Here is a 20,245-nt window from a genome sequence, read left to right as displayed (position 1 = left end):
GTTAATGTGTTTTAGATTTTTCCTTTGGGAATAGTGACTATAAACATTCATATAAATAAAATAATAATCCAAATTTTAATATTTCCCAGTTAATCAGTCTCATGTTGACCAAATTTAATGAAATGTATTAAATAGTAACATGTTCCACACAAAGCCATTTTAAAAATTGGTCTGAGTATTTAATTTGGTGGCTGCTAACAAGTTTAGTGGAGTGGACAAAATACCCTTACCATGTATTCAGCCATCAATGTCATTAAATAGTGGTTTAGCAATTTACTGCTGGGTAATGATCCAGGGCATCACGATAGCTCTTCAGATCTCTCAGGTAAACACAGTCTGTTTAAATTAGTGTTGCATGAGAATAGGACTATTTAGCATGACTTAATTTAACGTAAGATAATGAAGACACATAATTTCAAGTTCCATTACTCAACTGATAAAACCTAGATTAGAGTCAAAACAGATGTCTGGTTGGGCCCCTGCTCTCTAGAAGCTTAAAGTCTACTGGGGTTGCCAACATAGTAGGTAAGCAGGCAGTCTTTTTTTTTTTTTAATATTTTATTTATTTATTCATGAGAGACACAGAGAGACAGGTAAAGACACAGGCAGAGGAAGAAGCAGGCTACATGCAGGCAGCCTGATGTGGGACTCGATCCCGGGACTCCAGGACCATGCCCTGAGCCAAAGGCCAGGTGCTAAACCACTGAGCCACCCAGGGATCCCCCAAGCAGGCAGTCTTATAAGTGACAACGTAAGTAATATAAACAGCCCAGGATACTAGGTTCTGAAACTAACATACAGAAACAGTATTCAGGTCTTTATTTTTGTCAACATATGTTCATTGAGTACACTTTGTGTTCAGTGAGCAGTTGTACAATGTGCCCTCTAGACACACTGTACTCCTCAGATTTTTATTGTGCCTCTGAATAGCCTGAAGGCCTTTTTAGAATGCATATTCTGATTCAATGTGTCTGGAGTGGGCACGAAAGTTTGCTATTCTAATAAACGAGGTGATGCTGATGGTGCTGATCTGCAGATCACACTTTGAAAGGCAAGAGTATTAAATTGTCTTAATAAAATCTTTTTTATCATTTCTCATTAGAACCTGCCACATCTTATACATACACAAGGATATTTAGAGAGACTTTAGTTAGATATAAATATATCTCTACATCTATCAAGCACAAAACTACCAAGTGACATTCTTGCTACTTGCCCAAAAACTTTTGGCTGTTCCCATCTAAAAACACCATTTGAAAAGGCTAGAAGGCAGTGGAATATCTCCTTGCAGTCAGTGTCCTGACTCTTGTCTAAAACTATCTACCTTAGGGCATGAGGTAATCATGAGTTCCTGACATAGAAACCTGTCTTTTAGAAATTACACTGAAACCACCGACTCATTTTGTAGCACTTGCTGAACACCTCTCTATCGATAATAACTTTTAGTCACTACCAGTTTAGGCCAAATTGGAGCCAATGACCTTTAGGTGAAAGTTTCATATTCTATTTCCAGTCCCTGGAGCCATCAAAGACTCCTGTTGGAAGAGTTGTAATTCATGAATTTCAGCATGCTGCCTCTAGCCCAAAGCACAGCAATTGTTTCTTGAAACTAACAGTCACACATAGGCTGTCTGTTGCTCGTGACATAAATTTAAGAGACTGATGGAAAAATTTGGTTTAAGTTGCTTTTTTTTCCCCTAAGCAATGCTTTAATTGATTAATACAAAACTCAAAACTTACATGAGCAGTTATCTACCTCAGTTAGTGACAATGGATTCCTAGTATATCTAAATAAAGATTTATCAACACTTGTTTCTTAAAACTGAACTTTCAAACATGAAGTAGGCTTTCTTTTCTGAGCATAAAAATGTGTCAGGGAAGATGACTGGAGACCTGTGTGTGAATCACTGAAGAAGAAGACCTTTCTGTGTTCTCATCTCGTTTCCACTGTAATAGGGACATGGCGTAATGAGGAAAAAATGATAGGCTGGGCCTGTGGTACTGTTTTCATTTAGTATTCATTCTTATGAGGTAATCATCTAAATTAGTGAGGATTTGCCCTTTTATGTGGAGGAGAGAGCCTGATCCAAATGGCCTCATAAAAAAGGAAATTGCTGAATGAAGTCATTACTCTAATTAGCGTTAATGCTCCCAATATTAACAGTATACCTTTTTTAAAAATGACGTTCAATACCTTCCAACCTACCGCAGTGAGTAGTGGTCGTGGCCTGAGTGCCAGATTTAATTGTCCTTTCAATATCAATTTAGACAGATCTACTAATAGGGTCGTGTTATTAGATAAATGCCTTTGGTAATAGGAAAAAATGTCATTACGGAGCTGGATTGAATAACTGTTCACTGTGATGAGCAGTAAACTATCAAAGCTTACTCATTTATGAGGCCTACCTACCTATTCATTCGGAGTTCTTTCTCTTATCTACGTTCATATAAACAATATCATTGTTTAGCTGATGGAAAATGTTGAATGAAGCTTTCTATCCTCTTCCTAGAATATTTGGTTCTGTATGTAGGTCAAATCTCTGTCCATTGACCTCCAAATTACTGCTCAGATTCTCTAGTGTTGAACGTTTTATTAAATTCTACAATTAGGCTTATCAGTTTAGGTTTGTAAAATGATTTTATTTTTGCTATTAGTATTTCAGTTTTAATAAAACCTGATGTGTATTTGTCATTCTCTCTCTCTCTCTTCTCTCTCTCTCTCTCTCACACACACACACACACACACACACACACACATTCTTCTTCCAGTCTTCCAACTATCTCCCATCTCTCTTATTCCCCTTCAAATCTATTGCCACATAATAGCAAAAATGAATAGCCATTTAAAACATTTAATAGAATCATGATTCCTCTTTGTGAAACTCTTCCCAAATCCCTTGACTTAGCTGACAAGGCCTTGTAGGATTTGCTTCCTGCTTGTGCTTCTCGTTGAATCCTGCACCTCTCCTCCTCGCCCTTTATGTTTCAGTGATGCTGACTCAATGATAACTCATCACTCCCTACATATGTCAAACCCTTCTGTCCTAGTGATCTTTTTTTTTTTTAATTTTATTTGTTTATTTGAGATTGAATGAGTGAGAGAGAGCCAACGAGAGGGAGAAGCCGGCTCTCTACTGAGCAGGGAGCCTGACACAGGGCTCGATCCAGGGAGCCCTCGGCTCATGACCTGAGCTGAAGGCAAATGCTCAACTGACTGAGCCACCCAGGCTCCCCTGTACTAGTGATCTTTTATTCTTTGGGCCATAACTCTGTTCTCCTGGCTTTTCATACAATGAGTAATTTTCTTTCTTCTGGTCTCAATTTAAACAGTACTTCCTCAGATAGACCTTTGTTACCCTGCTTAAAGTAGGTTTCTCTGTGACTATTTCTTACAGTCCTCTGTCATGTCCTTTACTTATCTCTTCATTTGGTTAATTTTAATATCTTTTCTCCTCTGGACTCTTAAGTTCCCAAAGACAAGTACTTTATTCATATTGCTTATTTACTGGGCACATATTAAATGCTCGATTAATGAGTCTTTTAGTCTATACCTGGAAGATTGTGTCAGTATTTGATTATTACATAGACCATCTGGTGGCAGTCCACATCCTGGGAGCCAAATCCACTCTAATGCCTATTTTTGTACAGCCCACAAAATAATAAGAATGGCTTTTATATTTTAAATAGCATTAAAAAAATCAAAAGCAGCACAGTATTTTGTGTTACCTGAAAATCATAAAATTCAAATTTTAGTCTCTAAAATACTGTTTTTTTGGGAGCCCAGACATGCCCTTCATTTATGGGCTGTGACTGCTTGCATACTACAAGAGCAAAATTGAGTAATTGTGAAGAGACCATATGTCCTGGAAACCCTAAAATATTTACTCTCTGGCTCTCTACAGGAAAGAGTTTGCTGACCTCTCATATAGACAGATTTTTTTTTTTTTGTAAAGAATTAGAATTTTTTTGTAAAGATCTTATTTTTTTAGGTAATCTTTACACCCAACATGGGGCTCAAACTCACAACCCTGAGATCAAGAGTTGCATGCTCAGGATGCCTGGGTGGCTCAGTGGTTGAGCGTCTGCCTTTGGCTCAGAGCGCGATCCCAGAGTCCCTGGATTGAGTCCCACATCAGACTCCACATCAAGGGAGCCTGCTTGTCCCTCTGCCTAGGTCTCTGCCTCTCTCTCTGTGTCTCTCATGAATAAATAAATTTTTTTTTAAAAGAGTTGCATGCTCTACTGACTGAGCAATCCAAGCACCCCAGAATTTCAACACCAAAAACACTTACATTGTCCTGAAGCAAAAAAAGATTATTTGGAAGAAAGAATGGTAAGAGATTCTAAAATAGGCTACTTGAATCCTTCTTATTCTAGCTTGACTTTCAAAATAAACCCCATTTGATTGGTCTACCTGACCTTGAGACAAAAGCAGTGGATTTTGAGGAAAAAAACAGTGGGTTTTCAGACTTCAGTGTGCATCAGAATGAGCTGGAGTGACCCAGGCAGCAGAGATTCTGATTAGATGGTGGAGGACTAGGGCCTGAGAATTTGCATGTCCTGCAAGATCCTACAACAAGAAAGAGCAAGAAGGATTGCATCTTTCTTTACAGAATGTGGGTGTTTTGTCAGTGTGAGAATTCATTTACTCAGTATTGACTAGATGTCAGTATTATTCTAGATGCTGTGAAAACAAAGCTAAATGATAAATAGCTTCTTTTAAGAAGCCAAAATTCAGTGCTATCCAGACATTAAATAAATAATTACCATAAAGATAACAGCTATAACAAGAGGTAGAAACAAATTCTGATGGGGGCACCAATCAGTTCCTGAATATCTATAAAAACTTTTAAGAAGGAAAATTAAGACTTAGAGAATTCTGTAATGTTTTAAGAAAGAAGTCTATATGTCACTTTGGTTATGCCAATTCACAGCATCTCTTAAATCCTGAGTATTGGGTGCAAATTTAGAAGTTCTGTTCAATATTTCTTTCAAGGAGAAAGAAAGGGAGGTCATCACGGAAAGGCTTACAGTCCTTCAAGCAAGTGGCTAATATTAGTTCCTACCCAAACTTTATTCCATTTGTTTTCCTCCTCTGAAAACTAACCAAATCTTATTGTTGTCCCCATGTTCATCACCTCCCAGTAGCCAATTACAATCAGTGAACCTCTGCAATAAATCCCTCATTGACTTGAAGACTTTCCCTCTTGCCCGTTCTAGTCCATTCTCCATGCTGCAGCCTAGCAATCCATTTAAGAAACAAATTCAAATGTCTTTTAAAACCTTCAATGGCTTCCCTTTACTTTTTGAAAATTAACCCAAGACTTTAACAAAGCTTTTTGATCTCTAACTTCAGGGCTCACTCTGTTTTTGGCACCAACCATACTGTTCTCTTTTAGTTCTCCTAAAAACTATTCTTCCTCCAGAGTCAAGGCTTTGGAGATTTATTTCTTCAGCCTGGAATGCTCTTCTGCCTGTACCGCTTGAGATTTTATTGAGTGGAGACATTTACTGAGACATCACTTGAGTGATGCTACTCACCTTTCTCATCTTAGCATAGACATCAGTGCCCTGGCAAAGCTGTCCTCTCACTGACTCCACCCCCTTCCCTGCTGTCAGAAGGAAAGAAGGACTTACCCACACTAGTAATCAGTCTAGAAACGGAGGCCATACTGTTGTGGTACCAATGTGGGAGAAGGTCAGTCATCATGTTAAACCTGCCATCGACTATCTTGAATGCATTTAAATCATCAAAAAACAAACTTTAGATCTCATACCACATAGCCTTTGAGTTTGTGGAATATTAAAGTATTTTACAATGTAGATTATGTCTTGAGTTAAATTAGGAAAGCAGGAACTTATCTGGATGACTAGGTAGCAGAAATTTTGAAATTAATTTTTATAAGAAACTTGGTTTGTTTTGGGAGAAAATACACACACACATTAGTCAGCTTGCATATAGTTGAGCCATTTGATTTTCAGAGATGTCCTTGGGACAAGTTTTGGGAATAATAGAGAAATTTTATTTCTTATTGTTAGAAAAGCCACATACATTTCTTTAAAGATCTGTGCTGATTCAGAAATATTTTTGGTTCAGATTGGGGAAGGGGACTGGGTGTTCAATCATAATTCATTTTTTCCCCCTAACTATCCTAATTTGAGCTCTTCTCAGAGTTCTTAAAAATACCACCACTAGATCTTTATAGCTCTTGACAGCTTGTAATTTTGTATTTGTTTGATTATTTTGATTACTATAAGGTATGTTTCAGAGGGGACTTGCTTGTTTTGTTCACCATTGTGCCTTGCGGTAATACATGCCTGACACATAGTGGGTGGCCTCTAAATATTTGCTGAATGAATGATGAACAGTTGGATGTCCTTCTGTCCATTACTCAGCTCTCATTGGCTTGGTTAGCTGATGAAAATCTCACCCTGCAGTGAACCCTTTTCCTGACTGAGCCTCTTGTTCGTCATGTGTCTCTTACTGTCCTGGACCTTTGGATTGATTCTCACCCTCCTCTTCACCCACTCTTATTAGTTATGGATGTCATTATCTGCCATCAGTAATTGACTACTTATTAAGTCTTGCTTTTTTCAGAACTAGGCTAGGAATTGCAGCATTATGCGATCTAAACATTATCATTTTGACATGTAATTAACATAAAAATGATTACGGAGATGCTTTATTTTTTTGCATACTAAGTCTTCAAAATTTAGCATGGATTTTATACTACAGCACATCTCAAAGCAAAACTGGCCACATTTCAACTCCATCAATGGCTAGATGTAGCAAAAGCCTGCGATATTAGGCAGTGTAACTTCTATGTTATCAGCTATTATGTGATGACGGATGGCCATATATGCATGGCTTTGGCCAGAATGTCATCTCAGGGATTGTTTTAGAACTCTACAGCTTCATGGGAAGATACATCACATGTATCTAGTCCTTGTTGCTCCTTGTTCTAGTCCTCTTCCTCTTCTTCATTTTCTACCTATTCTTCTCTTTATTTTCCTCTTCCTTTTTCTCCTTTTTTTTCATTTCTTTCTACTTCTTTTCTGAACTTTTCTTGACTCATATCCTTCCCTCTTTTTTTTTCTTTTATTAATGCAACAATTATTCGACAATAAACTTGTATTTCTGCAGGGTGCCTGGGTGGCTCAGTCAGTTAAGCATCTGCCTTCGGCTCAGGTCATGATCCTGGGGTCCTGGGATTGAGCCTCTCATGTCAGGCTCCCTGCTCACTAGAGAGCCTGCTTCTCCCTCTTCCTCTATCTCTCCCCTTGCTCATGCTCTCTGTCTCTCTCTCAAATAAATGAAAATCTTTAAAAAAGAAAATAAACTTGTATTTCTGGTACTTTCATAATTTACTACAAATAAGGAAGATCCTGTGACAGGCAAAATTATAATGTAAAAATTCGAGGAGTAGGGGAGGTCCACCCCAATAAAACATACATCTTTAAAGAATTAATGGTTGGTTTCTGGCTTTTTAACCAGGAAGTGCCAGTAGTTCTGACAATTTTCTTTGTGAAGAGATTGATTTTCATAGGTCGTGTATATATTGATTCAGAGAGAAAAAAAATCTGTGTTATTATTGTACAGACCAAGCCTTATAGTTAGATACCAAGGACTCTTATTTTCTTTAGCCTTTTTGGTTCTCTTGGCTTATAAATTGGTTCTATGTACATCTAAATTACACCTGCTAACTTTAGCCATACTCCAACACTTAGGATTTATGTCCGTAAATGTCTCCCACAAGATGATCACAATGAAAATGCTGACTCTAAAGAAGTCAGAAATTTTTAAAGCATCACGTGGACTAAAATATAAAGTTGAAGTGCTTCGTATATGGCCTTCCACAAAGTAATCACAGTTCACATCCTGTGGGGATATATTTAAGGACTATCTAATTCACCAACAGGGATGGATGCAAATGAAAGGCTTGGAACAAAAATAGAAATACTCTGCAGCCACAACCACCTTCCCAAAAGGGAATGTGCAAAGAAATAGAGAGTAAAATGACAGTTCTTCACATTTATGTCAGGAAGGCAGATGAGTCCAGGCTCTCGAGTAATTGAAACTATTGGCTACATTTTAGTGCCATTTTCTATTTTCAGTTCAGGACTTTCTAATATGATGGTGAGGAAATATAACCTGGTCATTAGAGCCTTTAAATTTTTTTCATTGCAGAACTTTGGAGATGAGTACTTCAGAACTATGACCCAATTCTGTCATTTCGCAAACAAGAAAACTAAGGTTTAGAGGAGTTTAATGCTTAATCCAAGATCTTGTAGGGGGTTAGCGATAGAACCTCAGTTAGAACCCAGATTGTCTACTGTGTGCAGAGTTCTTTCCACTATACTAAGCTTGGAAAAATCCAACAGACAAATTCTCCAAGGAGAAGTAAAATTCTTTCATATTGTTTTTCTGACTTTTATTAGCAACTGAGGATTAGAAATTAGATGTTTGGTAAATTTCTTTCATCATTAACCAACAATCAAATTAAAATTAATCACAATTTCCCTGGGTATTGTACTTGTAAGACAGTGACAAAATAAAGTCTTAGAGGTCTCTTAATTTCTTAGTAATCTCAAAGTATCACAGTTAATAGCACCACTGAGAGAAGAAAGTTATATGACAAGCCATAAATGTTGTCTGAGAAAAATAATATTGTCCTTGAAAAGTGCAGGTTCTCTTATCAATTTTTGAAAAAGTAAATTTAATCGAGATAACTATCTCCAGGCATCCACTGAGCTTTGTATAAATGCCCATTTAAAAATTCATTAAATTTTCATGTCTACTTTTTTATTTACTGAGCTGTGAAGTGGCTGTCTCTTTCGCACTGAGCTCACTAGACACCTTAAAAACTTTAAACAGTTAATTGCAATTAATAACACAATTGAAAATGATTTCTGCTCATGGTTTCCAGACATGTAAATTTATTACTAAGTGGAATCATAGTATAATTTTTTTCACAGTGCTGTTTTCCAAAAATCTTTGACATTTTGCGTCTGTTCCCCAAAGATCATCACATTTACCCACTGAGTGCCTGGGCTACTCAGAAAAACACTTCTTTTGTGTTTCTTGATAGCATCCAAGGTACTTCTGAAAATTTGTTCGACCACTGAATTGACTAGTTATAGCCCAAATTTCATGATTAACCTTTTAGTATATAGTTTTGAATATTGTTAAAATACAAGCATTAAATGGGATATCTTATGCCAATGTTAGTCATCAGTATTTTCATTTAAATTAGTTTATTAGAGTGTTAAAACCCAGTCACATAAGACCCAAAAGAAATTGGAAATGGGAAACATATACTGTATAGAGAAAAAAGAAAATTTGAATGATTATGAACATGAGATATGAAAGGAGAAGCCAATTGAAAGAAAAGTGAGGCACTTGGTACCAAATAGTATGGATATTCAAAATAAGACTGTTACTAGAGAGATAACAAGAGAGAGGACAACAAATAAGAATAATTTATGTTTTAACATCACTTCCATGAGTCATCAATTCCTCTCTCTGTAGGTTGTGACTGATTATAAAGAGACTCTTTAGTCTTATATTCGAACATGAGAACAGGGTCCTCATGCAAGTTCATATTTACATTATTTACATGAAGCATTTGTGGTTGTGTTTCACCTCCTTTAACCTGTAACTTGATAATAAAGTCAAACGTGGATTTTTCAAGTTAAGACAAGATAAAGTGATAAAATGGATGATTGCGAAGCAGGATGGAAGAGCGTTGCTAGGAAATGTACATCTGTTTGGTGATTAATAATATTTTACATGTCCTCAGTGCAGCAAAGCATTTATATAAGAGAAATATCATTGACACAATGCCACTTGAAATTGTTACCATATTTTGGTGTTTATTCAGTTTTCTTAATCATTTAAAGCAGAGATTTCACTTTATTATTTACAAGAAAAATGAATCAGTCAAGTGATAATATGGTAATCTAAAATGTTATTGGTTAAAAGGAATTATCTGAGGCTATGATGTCCAGTATAGTAGCCACTATTCAGATATTGATATTGAGTCCTTGAAATGGGGTGTGTCCAACGTAGAATGTGCTGGAAGTGTAAGCTATACACTGGGTTTTAAAGACTTGGTAAGAAAGAAAGTAAAAATGTTGCATTCATAACTTTTATATTGCTCATATATTGAAATGATAATAGTTTTGATATATTGGACAAAGAAAAATATATTACAGTTACAATAACTTTCATCTTTTTTTCTTTTTAAAAAAGTGGATAAGTAGAAGAATTTATTTATTTATTTATTTTTTAAGATTTTATTTATTTATTCATGATAGTCACAGAGAGAGAGAGAGAGGGGCAGAGACACAGACAGAGAGAGAAGCAGGCTCCATGCATCGGAAGCCCGATGTGGGATTCGATCCCGGGTCTCCAGGATCGCGCCCTGGGCCAAAGGCAGGCGCCAAACCGCTGCGCCACCCAGGGATCCCAAGTAGAAGAATTTAAATTGCATATGTAGCTTATATTTGTGGCTCACATTACGTTTTTACAGGCAATACTGCTCTAAGGGATCTAATATTATTTAAATGCAATATACTGGTGAACTGGGCTTGTACACTTTTTGATGTTGCTATAATTATAAATGTTCAAATGCTTTACTTTGAAAGCAGATGTATATTTGACATTGAGAAATTGCATATAATGTCCTTCTGTTCTCTTGAGGATTTCCTTGCATAACTTCTGTCCGTATGTTATTTGGCACAGGAGGGAAATGTTCTGAACTCTTCCGAATAATGCCTGAAGGGAAGAGTCACTAAAGAGAAGGGTATGTGATTCCCTTTAAATAAGCGAACCACCTACCCTCCCCAGTCTGGGAACAGTTACATTTGGCAAAGATTTATCTTGTGCCTGTCCACGCTGGCTAACATAAATAAATGAAAGTTTGGTCAGAATGACCAGAGGAAACCTACAAAAACTTGCAGACGAGTTTCAGAAAATGTTAGATGAAGTCATCTATGTGATTTTTGGAGAGCATTGATAGGCAATTGAAGATAGTAAAATTTAGAATGTTTGTCATTGGAGATCATATTGTGTTGTAAAACCAATAAACATTTAATTTAGAATAAACCTGAAATTCTTAGGTAGAGTTTGTTGCAGAATAATTCAACTTGGCATCTGAAAAAACAGAAACTTTCACATTGTTTGTACTACTGTCTCATTTAACATTGAATTTCTACAAAATTCAGCAATTTACTGTTCAGTGTAAGTATCAGTGACAAAATATCATTTGGGATGTTGTTCCTATCCCCAGCACATATGAGATTAATGCTCTTCTCTGCAAGAGAACAAGACGTTATCTTTTGAGTTCATGAAGTTTTTGCATCTTGGCTGGAGGCTACTAACTACATATGACATGATGAGGAAATGAGACCTTTTGGGGGGGAGACCAAAGTTAAATATTAAAGCTGCTTACAAAATAACTTCAAAAACCAGCTGACAAAAGCATTCTTAAGTGTGACGCTGAGTCTTGTTTTCTTTGGGAATTTTAGGACGTGCATTTTAGGAATTGCACTTTAGGACATGCAATTTTAGAAGAGGAGAATATTGTCTAGATTGCATTTACCAACTTTGTTTTGTATTTACAGAATTTCTAAAACACTAACTCTGTGCCCATATGACTGATTCTTGCCTTGGCTGACAAGAGTTTTGATACTAATTTTAACTCATTGATATCCCTTGTGTAATATATGAAACATCTTAAAATTTGAATCTTTTCATGATCTGTGTTTCTATAATAAAAATCTGAATCGTTGATGTGGATGAAAATGTTTATTTACAATTTGGCAAATTTTCCAACGTAATTAATTAATTATGAGTAGATCTCGAACTCTGAATGTTTTCTTTCTGTCTGATGCCAGAGTCAAATATTGTAGGTGTCATTAAGGAGGCTAAGTATCAAACTATTTGCTCCATTTATAAAACTATGTAACACAAATGATGAGATTCCCAACCTCTTAAATTTTGCCATACACTGTTTCCAGCACAAGGACAGATTCTCAAGCTCTAGGGAACCCAGTGATGGGCTGTGTTGTATGCATGCCTTAGAGTCCCTGTAAGCAATCATCTCTCTTCTACTAAACCATTATCTGAAATTGATTCTTTCTGGTTACCAAAAAGGGACTAAAAGCACTGAGAATATTGGGGAGAAATGAGGGTCAAGACTTTAATCTGTGAGGTATGTTGAAGACAAGAATATTATCTTTCTAAAATCCAGCTCCACTTGGGTGCAAAATGGAATGAACTATGACCATTTGATGTAAAATCTACACGTTATTATATACCCAAAGGACTGAAACAACAGAGTCAGCATCTGAGTATACTACTTAAAAAGCCAAATGCACTTAAATAACAAATCACATGTTCCCATCATGAAAATTGATCTTATTTAAAGGGAGAACATGTCGGAAATAAGTAAAAGCATTTCAAGATATTCCACTTTGGAGTATTGCATTTCCTCGTACCTAATATTAGTTTTCAGTGTCATTCCTACTTTTTATCATAGTATCAGAACTTACAGGCATAAAGAATACGGTATGCCTCAGAAAATACTATTTTGGTGTCTATTCTCCTTCAATAAAAACCAGCAGTACAGAAAAGAAAAGAGTTTATAATTCATTGAAATAGTCTATTCTTTTTCGCCCTTGAATCTGCCATTAAAATCAATGTGGAAAAAACAAACACACACCTGGGAAAGGTCAGAAAATGGATCCAAACATTATTTTGAAAACTTAGATTAAGACTATTTGAAAAGGTTATTTAGTCTGATAAGAAGAGAAATAATTCCTGTGGTAGTCTTCAAGTATACCATGCGAAAAGTTATTTAGAAAGCTATTTTCAAAAAAAAAAAAAAAAAAGAAAGAAAGAAAGAAAGCTATTTTCATCTCTTATGAATGACTTAGGAATGGATCTGCATAAAAGTGGGTAATGGATTAGATTTTCCAGGGACACACTAGGCAAGCTTAGTTCATAACAATGTAATTATGTTGCCTCTCTTCCTTTACAAGAAATTAGTACACTGTCCATTATAAATGGGCATGTATGAATTTTTTATTATAAAACCAATTATTGACTTTAATAGAGTATTCTTTTTTCATATTTCTAGAAAGCTTTTCCATGTTTATGGTATCAGAAATAGGTGCATCCACCCTGTTTCACTCTTTAGAACTATAAGTTTATGGGGAAAAAAATCATTCTTTTAAGTGCTCAAAAAGCTGAGGAATAAATCAAGTTCCTCAAATAATTGTCTTTTTTCCCTCAAGCATTGATTAGAAAGAAGAATACGTAATGTATAGATAATCCTAATTATAATAGAAATAAGTGAGCAATTCTATGTATCATTTGATTTTGCCATCATATTCAATAACTAAAATCTTATATTAAATTTACATGAAACTTCTAATGAATACATCATTTTTTACAAATGCAGATGTATTCAGAGAAAAATAGACTAGAAAAGCCTATATCCCACTTCATTTCCGAAAAAAACACACATATGCTTGGACACATGCACACATGTACATTTTTGGAAGGGGGGTGGGAAAAAAGTCACCAAAAATGTCCCAACTTTATTTTTTGGTAGCAATTATTACCTTTCCCTTTAGAAAGTAATGATTTGTGTTTAATAGTTGTGGCTTTTTTAAAAAGATTTTTATTCTTAAGTAATCTCTAGGGCAGCCTGGTGGCTCAGCGGTTCAGTGCTGCCTTCAGCCCAGGGCCTAATCCTGGAGACCCGGGATCGAGTCCTATGTCGGGCTCCCTGCATGGAGCCTGCTTCTCCCTCTGCCTGTGTCTCTGCCTCTCTCTCTCTCTCTCTCTCTCTCTGTCTCATAAATAATTAAATAAAATATATAAAAAAGTAATCTCTACATCCAATGTAGGGTGGAACTTACCATCCCAAGATCAAGAGTCGCATTCTCTAGCAAATGAACCAGCCAGCTCTCCCCCTCCACACCACCCCCCCCCCCCCCCCCCCCCCCCCCGCCCCCTCCATTGGTTGTGGCTTTGAATGAAGTTCTCTCCTGTCAGTTCTGGGCAGATTGCAAATTCTATCCCCGCCCCCCTTTTTTTCCCTCTTGGGAGGCAACATAATATTTTGAAGAGATGAGGTTCTTAAGTCATACAGGTTTTTCCACTTGCTTCATTTGTAATATTGGCAAACAGTTTAATTTTTAGAGCCTCCATTTTCTTTTAACTACAGAGACAGAATTATTTCATACATTTTTTGATGAATAAATGTCCAAGGTAGCCATCATATATTGAGACGTGTTCTGAACCAATCGCATTACATGTCCCTTTGTTACCATTAATCCTTATAACAGCACTGAGGGTAAAAGTTATTCTAGCCCCCATTTGATCCAGGAGTGCTTAGGTAAAATGTTTATTACAGTGCCCAGCTCAGTAAATTGTGGTGGTGGTGATGGTAGTAATAATACTAGTCATTGCAGTTGCTGCTTTGTCCCTGATCATCTTACAGCCCCATGTTCCCAGTTTAACCGAAGAAATTTAAGGATATAATGAGGTAGCCAGTTTAGGGGACACGGGATTCAAAGACAGGTTTATTTCAGCATGATCTGTGCCATTAAATGTTATGCCATTTTGTTAGGATATTTTGAGATTTTAGATTTGCTAAATGTTGGCACTGTGCATAAAGGCATCTCATTCTTAATGGGACACTATTTTCAAATTATATTTGAAAGTGTTTTGGTGTTCATTTTCTTTTGAAAACATGCTGATATGTTACCTAAAAGACACATTTTACCCTTAGCATATGGGTTTCTGTACACTTACATCAGGGAATCACTTCAATGACTTAGCTAACTGACTACCTGGCTAATTCTTCAACTTAGTTTAGGTATTTCTGGTTGCCTGGTTTTATGCATTGCATTTGGTATAATAGCATGTTCTTAGTAAATTATATTCCTCAAGTGTAGTAACTATATGGGTTATTTCTGTGCTTCTTCTAAATTTTTCTTATTATTGCTAATGAAGATAATCTTAACATTTTAACTAATGATTCATACAGTTTTACATCTAGAATTTAATCTGAAGTCTTATTTTCATAAATCAAATAGTAGAAATAGAATATTATTATATAATTTATAATCACATTATTTAGCAATATAAATTCCACAGGATCTGTTACTTCATATTTATTTTTAGCCTGAACTATGAATTTATTTATTTTTTTTAATTTTTATTTATTTATGATAGTCACAGAGAGAGAGAGAGAGAGAGAGAGAGAGAGGCAGAGATATAGGCAGAGGGAGAAGCAGGCTCCATCCATACACTGGGAGCCTGATGTGGGATTCGATTCCGGGTCTCCAGGATCACGCCCTGGGCCAAAGGCAGGCGCCAAACCGCTACGCCACCTAGGGATCCCTGAATTTATTTCTAATTAATAAAAGGTTATGTTTCTACTTCAGGGAGATTTAAACTATAAAAGACAAGTTGGGGGAAAAAAAACACTGACATGTGATCCATTTTTCTCAATACTATATACTTAAAGGAATTAAGATTCTCAGAATACTACTAACAAGTATATTATTTATTGGGACATGTTGGTTATTGACTAGTTTTACTTTATGTTTATTAGATAAGCAGTTAAGTATTGAGATTTCATAGAAAGCATAGCAGTACACTGAGAATAGTGCAAGCCCTTAGGGATGCTGAAATATAATAATAATTCATAGACTTCTAAGAAGTAACTAGCAGTTTTTGTTTGCTCAGAATTCAGCAAGTACATTTAAAAAGTCTGATTCATTCGAAATGCTCTAAATTAAATTAGAAAGTAACATTTAGCAAAATGTGTATCATCCACTTTGCAGACTACTGTATAAAAGTTTTACATGTATAAGAACCACTTTACATGATGATATTTTTCTCTTGCATTTCTCTTACAACTGTGAATAGCCATGAAAATGAGCAATAGCATTAGTGTTACAGCTAGCCTTCAGAATATTCACTTAGTGCCAACATGAGGTTTACACTGCCATTAAAACCATTTCAATTTCACAGTTTATGAAGCACTTCCTCTTACATTCTTCATCTTCATAGTAACCCAAGGAGGAGGACAAGTGTAGTATGTAGATATTGGTCATTTCTGTGGGTCCAGCACCCCAAGACCATCCCCTCTTGAGGGAAAGCCCTGTGATGACGGATGGAAGGTAGGGCTCTGCCTCCCTCTCCTGAAACCAAAGGAGAGCAGCCATTCTCCAGCTCTAATTCGGCAGCTCACAGGCTCTCCCATGACTGAGACTCAGCCAATGAGACAAACCTGCCCGAGTGTTTTCTTGGAAATGAATGAATCAGCGCTCCTGAGGAGAGATTCGGCCTCGCTCCAGCCAAAGGAAAGGCAGGTGAAGCCTTTGCCCATGGCAGTGGAATCAGCTGGGCTTTCAGAGTCCAGGCCAAACAGATGCAACTTGCATGTTTTGACCAGACTCCTTTGTTTCTGCCCATTTCCCCCAAGATTGTTCAGCCTCTTCCCTTAACTAACCATCTCATATTTCTCTCTCATGTTTAACTTAACTATAGTAGATTTTGGAGGGCACCTGGGTGGCTCAGTGGTTGAGTGTCTGCCTTTGGCTCAGGTCATGATCCCAGGGCCTTGGGATCGAGTTCTGCATTGGGGTGCCCATGAGGAGCCTGCTTCTCCCTCTGTCTATGTCTCTGCCTGTCTTTCCCCGTCTCTCATAAATAAATAAATAAATAAATAAATAAATAAATAAATAAATAAAACCTTTAAAAAACCAAAACTATAGTAGGTTTTGGTTATTGCCACCCAGAACATAGGTATAACAAGTACTGCTATTCCCAATATATAGATGAAGAAATTTACCCTCAGTGAGGTTAAGTAACTTCCTTGAGTTGTAATCATGTAGAAAAGCCAAGTCCAGAACCCATGACTTCCAGATCATAGGTTGTTTCTTTCACAACACACTGTTTTCCCAGCAGCCTTCAGTGGCCTCAACAGATAGTGAGACGTGCTTCCTCCTCCACTGCTTCTTGATTGCAGTACTTAGTCCCATTTCCTGTTACAATGCTTATCTGCTTGATGTCAGCATTGCCTGTCTTCTACAACACGCTGCTAAGCATCTGGAAGACAAGGATTGTTTTATAGTCATCATTTTCCCTCAAACATATATTGGAGTGCCTGGATGCAGAGTCAGTACTAAATAAAGATTGTAATGAATGAGTAGCAAATGAGTGCATAAATTATTCAATTAAATGAAAACACCAATGTGGGCTTGAAGCTGATGCTAAAAGTATAACACTGATTTTACAAAACACCACGATGTTCTTTACCAATCAAAATCTTAAACTATAAATAATTTCCTTAAATATATAAAGATGCTCACTTGGTAAGCATTGATTCCGTGGCTACTATGTGTCAGGCTGTTATTACAGAGAGAAGTAAGAATTCATCTCCCCTGTTAAGAGGTCTCACAGACTGATGGGAGGAACAGATATTCCATAGCTCAGATCATGAGAGCTATGATTAGGGCAGTAGGCCCACAGTCAGCAGCCATGAGAACCACTGAACTGGCCTGGTGATACCCCTCTGGGCAGGTCACTGTGGACATCAAGGAAAACAGTCAAAGCCTTTTGAAAGCTACAGAAAAAGCACAATATACTTTGCCTTTCCAGACTGTTGTGAGATATGCTTAAAAAAAAAAAAAAAAACTACGAATTGCCTCTGGGAGGCTCAGTCAGTTAAGCATCTGACTCTTGGTTTCAGCTCAGGTCACGATCTTCAGTTCCTGAGATCAAGACTTGCCCATCTGGCTCCATGATCAGTACAGCCTCTGTTTCTCTGCCTCTCCCTCTGCCCTTCCCCCTGCCCATACTCTCTCTCTCTCTTTTTCAAATAATAAATAAATCTTTAAAAAAAAAAGTTATCTGCACCCTCATTCAGACATAATTATTTTTAAAAAGGTTATAATCAGGCATATCAAATTTTAAAAATAATTTTGAAATAGCTTTGAACAATATGAGACTAATACATAAGACTATATTTTGGTTTGGCAAAAGGTGAAAATGAAGATAAATCTGTATCTTTATTTAAGCATTAAAGCCCAATATAGTAAAAGCAACAAATAAAGATGCATATAAAAATGTGAAAGGAGACAAAGCCATATATCTGTATGCATGTAAAATACACGTATATGCAAGAAACAGGATATACATTTATCAATATAATTTCTATTTTTTACAGACTGTACACACAGTAAGAGAAATATCTAACTCCCTGAAGTTTTGGTATCATTTGCAGACAATTACTACGGCACGCCAAAGCCTCCAGCAGAACCAGCACCATTATTATTAAATGTAACAGACCAGATACTTCCGGGAGCCACTCCAAGTGCTGAAGGAAAACGGAAGAGGAATAAATCAGTGAGCAACATGGAGAAAGCCAGTATAGAGCCTCCCGAGGAAGAAGAGGAAGAGAGGCCTGTGGTCAATGGAAATGGAGTAGTAGTAACACCAGGTTAGTCATTTATACATATGTACATATTTATATGTATGATTGATTATAGTTAATCTCAGAGAGAGAGGATTCTAATATCAAATGGAAAGGACATAATTCTTGTATCCCTTTTATTAGTTTTAATTTCGACATATAAACCAATTAGTTTATGTTCCTCAGTTTTTTGTTTCATATACACAGTATTAATAGAAATCTAATGAATTATTTCTACATTTTAGAAAATATTACAAGTCATGAATATGATTGTATAAAGTTCTGGGATCTTTGCTAATTAAAATTAGGTAAAATCTATCCTTAGAAATCTTACTATACTCACTGTTCTGGAAAAAGAGGTTGTTTCATGTGATTTAGTTAACAACTTCAATGAACACTGTACTCAAAATGACTAGAGCTACACCATGTCTGTATATTTTTCTCTCCACCCTTACTATCTAATCTGGCAATGTGGAGAAAGCATCTTTAGACATTGACTTCGTAAAGGCACCTACCCTTGAACAAGGAAAAGGCTTGTTATCTTTTTTATTTATGATCTATCATATCACATATATAAAGAAGAGCAGGCAGATATAAAGTGTGCTTGCACAAGGGTATGGCTTTGCTATTTTCTTGTGCTTATTACTAACCGAGTGCCAAATTTTATTATAATTATAAAATTAGTTTTTTTTCCTTACATTACTTATGATTAAATGTTAAAGCAAAACTATGGCATTCTTTTTTTATATACTTTTTTAAAGATTTTATTTATTTATTCATGAGACACACAGAAAGAGAGAGAGAGAGAGAGAGGCAGAGATAGAAACAGGCTCCATGCAAGGAGCCCGACGTGGGACTTGATCCCGGGTCTCCAAGATCACGCCCCGGGCTGAAGGCAGCGCTAAACTGCTGAGCCACCCAGGCTGCCCTAACTATGGCATTCTTATAGCCTCTAAGCTTGGAGTAAATTTCCAAAGTTTTATTAGTTATTTATTTTTTAATAACAGCGTACTAGTAGGCATTGAAAATCTAAGAACTGAAAAGCTCTTGAAAAAAAATGTTAACACATGAACTTCGCATACATATTATTATTTTTTTAAGATTTTATTTATTTATTCGTACAGACAGAGAGAGAGAGAGAGAGAGAGAGGCGGAGAAGCAGGCCCCATTCAGGGAGCCCGATGTGGGACTCGACCCTGGGTCTCCAGGATCACACCCCAGGCTGCAGGTGGAGCTAAACTGCTGCACCACGGGGGCTGCCCCACATACATATTATTAATAATAATAATATATTTCCTACAACTATTTTGATGTCTCTATTTTTAATTATCATTGTACAGTTTCTATAGTGACGTAGTATTTTAATTTTCATGCTCTATTATTTTTATCAACATTTCATAAGCTTATTTCTTAACCTTCCTTATTCATAATTACCTACAAAAATGTTTTTCCTCAAACATAGGGAGACCAAAATCTAATCTATTCCAATCAGTGTGTAAAACCTTAAAAAGTGATTTCATCTTGATTTCTCAGAGGAGGACAGCCTCCTCCATAAATGCAATGGTGAAAAACTTATGCTCTGTTCCTACCAATCACCAATTTCTGTATATAAATGCTAAAGATCACTATTGTACATAATGTAACTTGCTTACTAAAGACCCTGTGCCGGAAAAAAATGTGATGCGGTTCAGAAGGTAAAGAACTAAGTAAATGTATATGAGAGGAAAGCAATTTATAGGTCTATA

At 36.4% G+C, this 20,245-nt stretch overlaps 1 protein-coding gene across 8 annotated transcripts in view; it reads left to right on the top strand.

Moving 5' to 3' along the window:
• Positions 1-20,245, top strand: part of MAGI2 (membrane associated guanylate kinase, WW and PDZ domain containing 2) — a 1,330,046-nt gene that overhangs the window by 831,558 nt on the left and 478,243 nt on the right. For all 8 annotated transcript variants that reach the window (XM_038562829.1, XM_038562825.1, XM_038562824.1 and 5 more), the window contains exon 4: positions 18,312-18,527. In XM_038562829.1, the coding sequence (XP_038418757.1) occupies positions 18,312-18,527 (216 nt within the window). The remainder of the gene's footprint in view (positions 1-18,311; positions 18,528-20,245) is intronic.

The sequence above is a fragment of the Canis lupus genome, chromosome 18, assembly GCF_011100685.1.
Source record: "Canis lupus familiaris isolate Mischka breed German Shepherd chromosome 18, alternate assembly UU_Cfam_GSD_1.0, whole genome shotgun sequence".
NCBI lineage: Eukaryota > Metazoa > Chordata > Mammalia > Carnivora > Canidae > Canis > Canis lupus.
The sequence above is the reverse complement of the archived record's forward strand: the minus strand, read 5'-3'. Positions and strand labels throughout refer to the sequence as shown.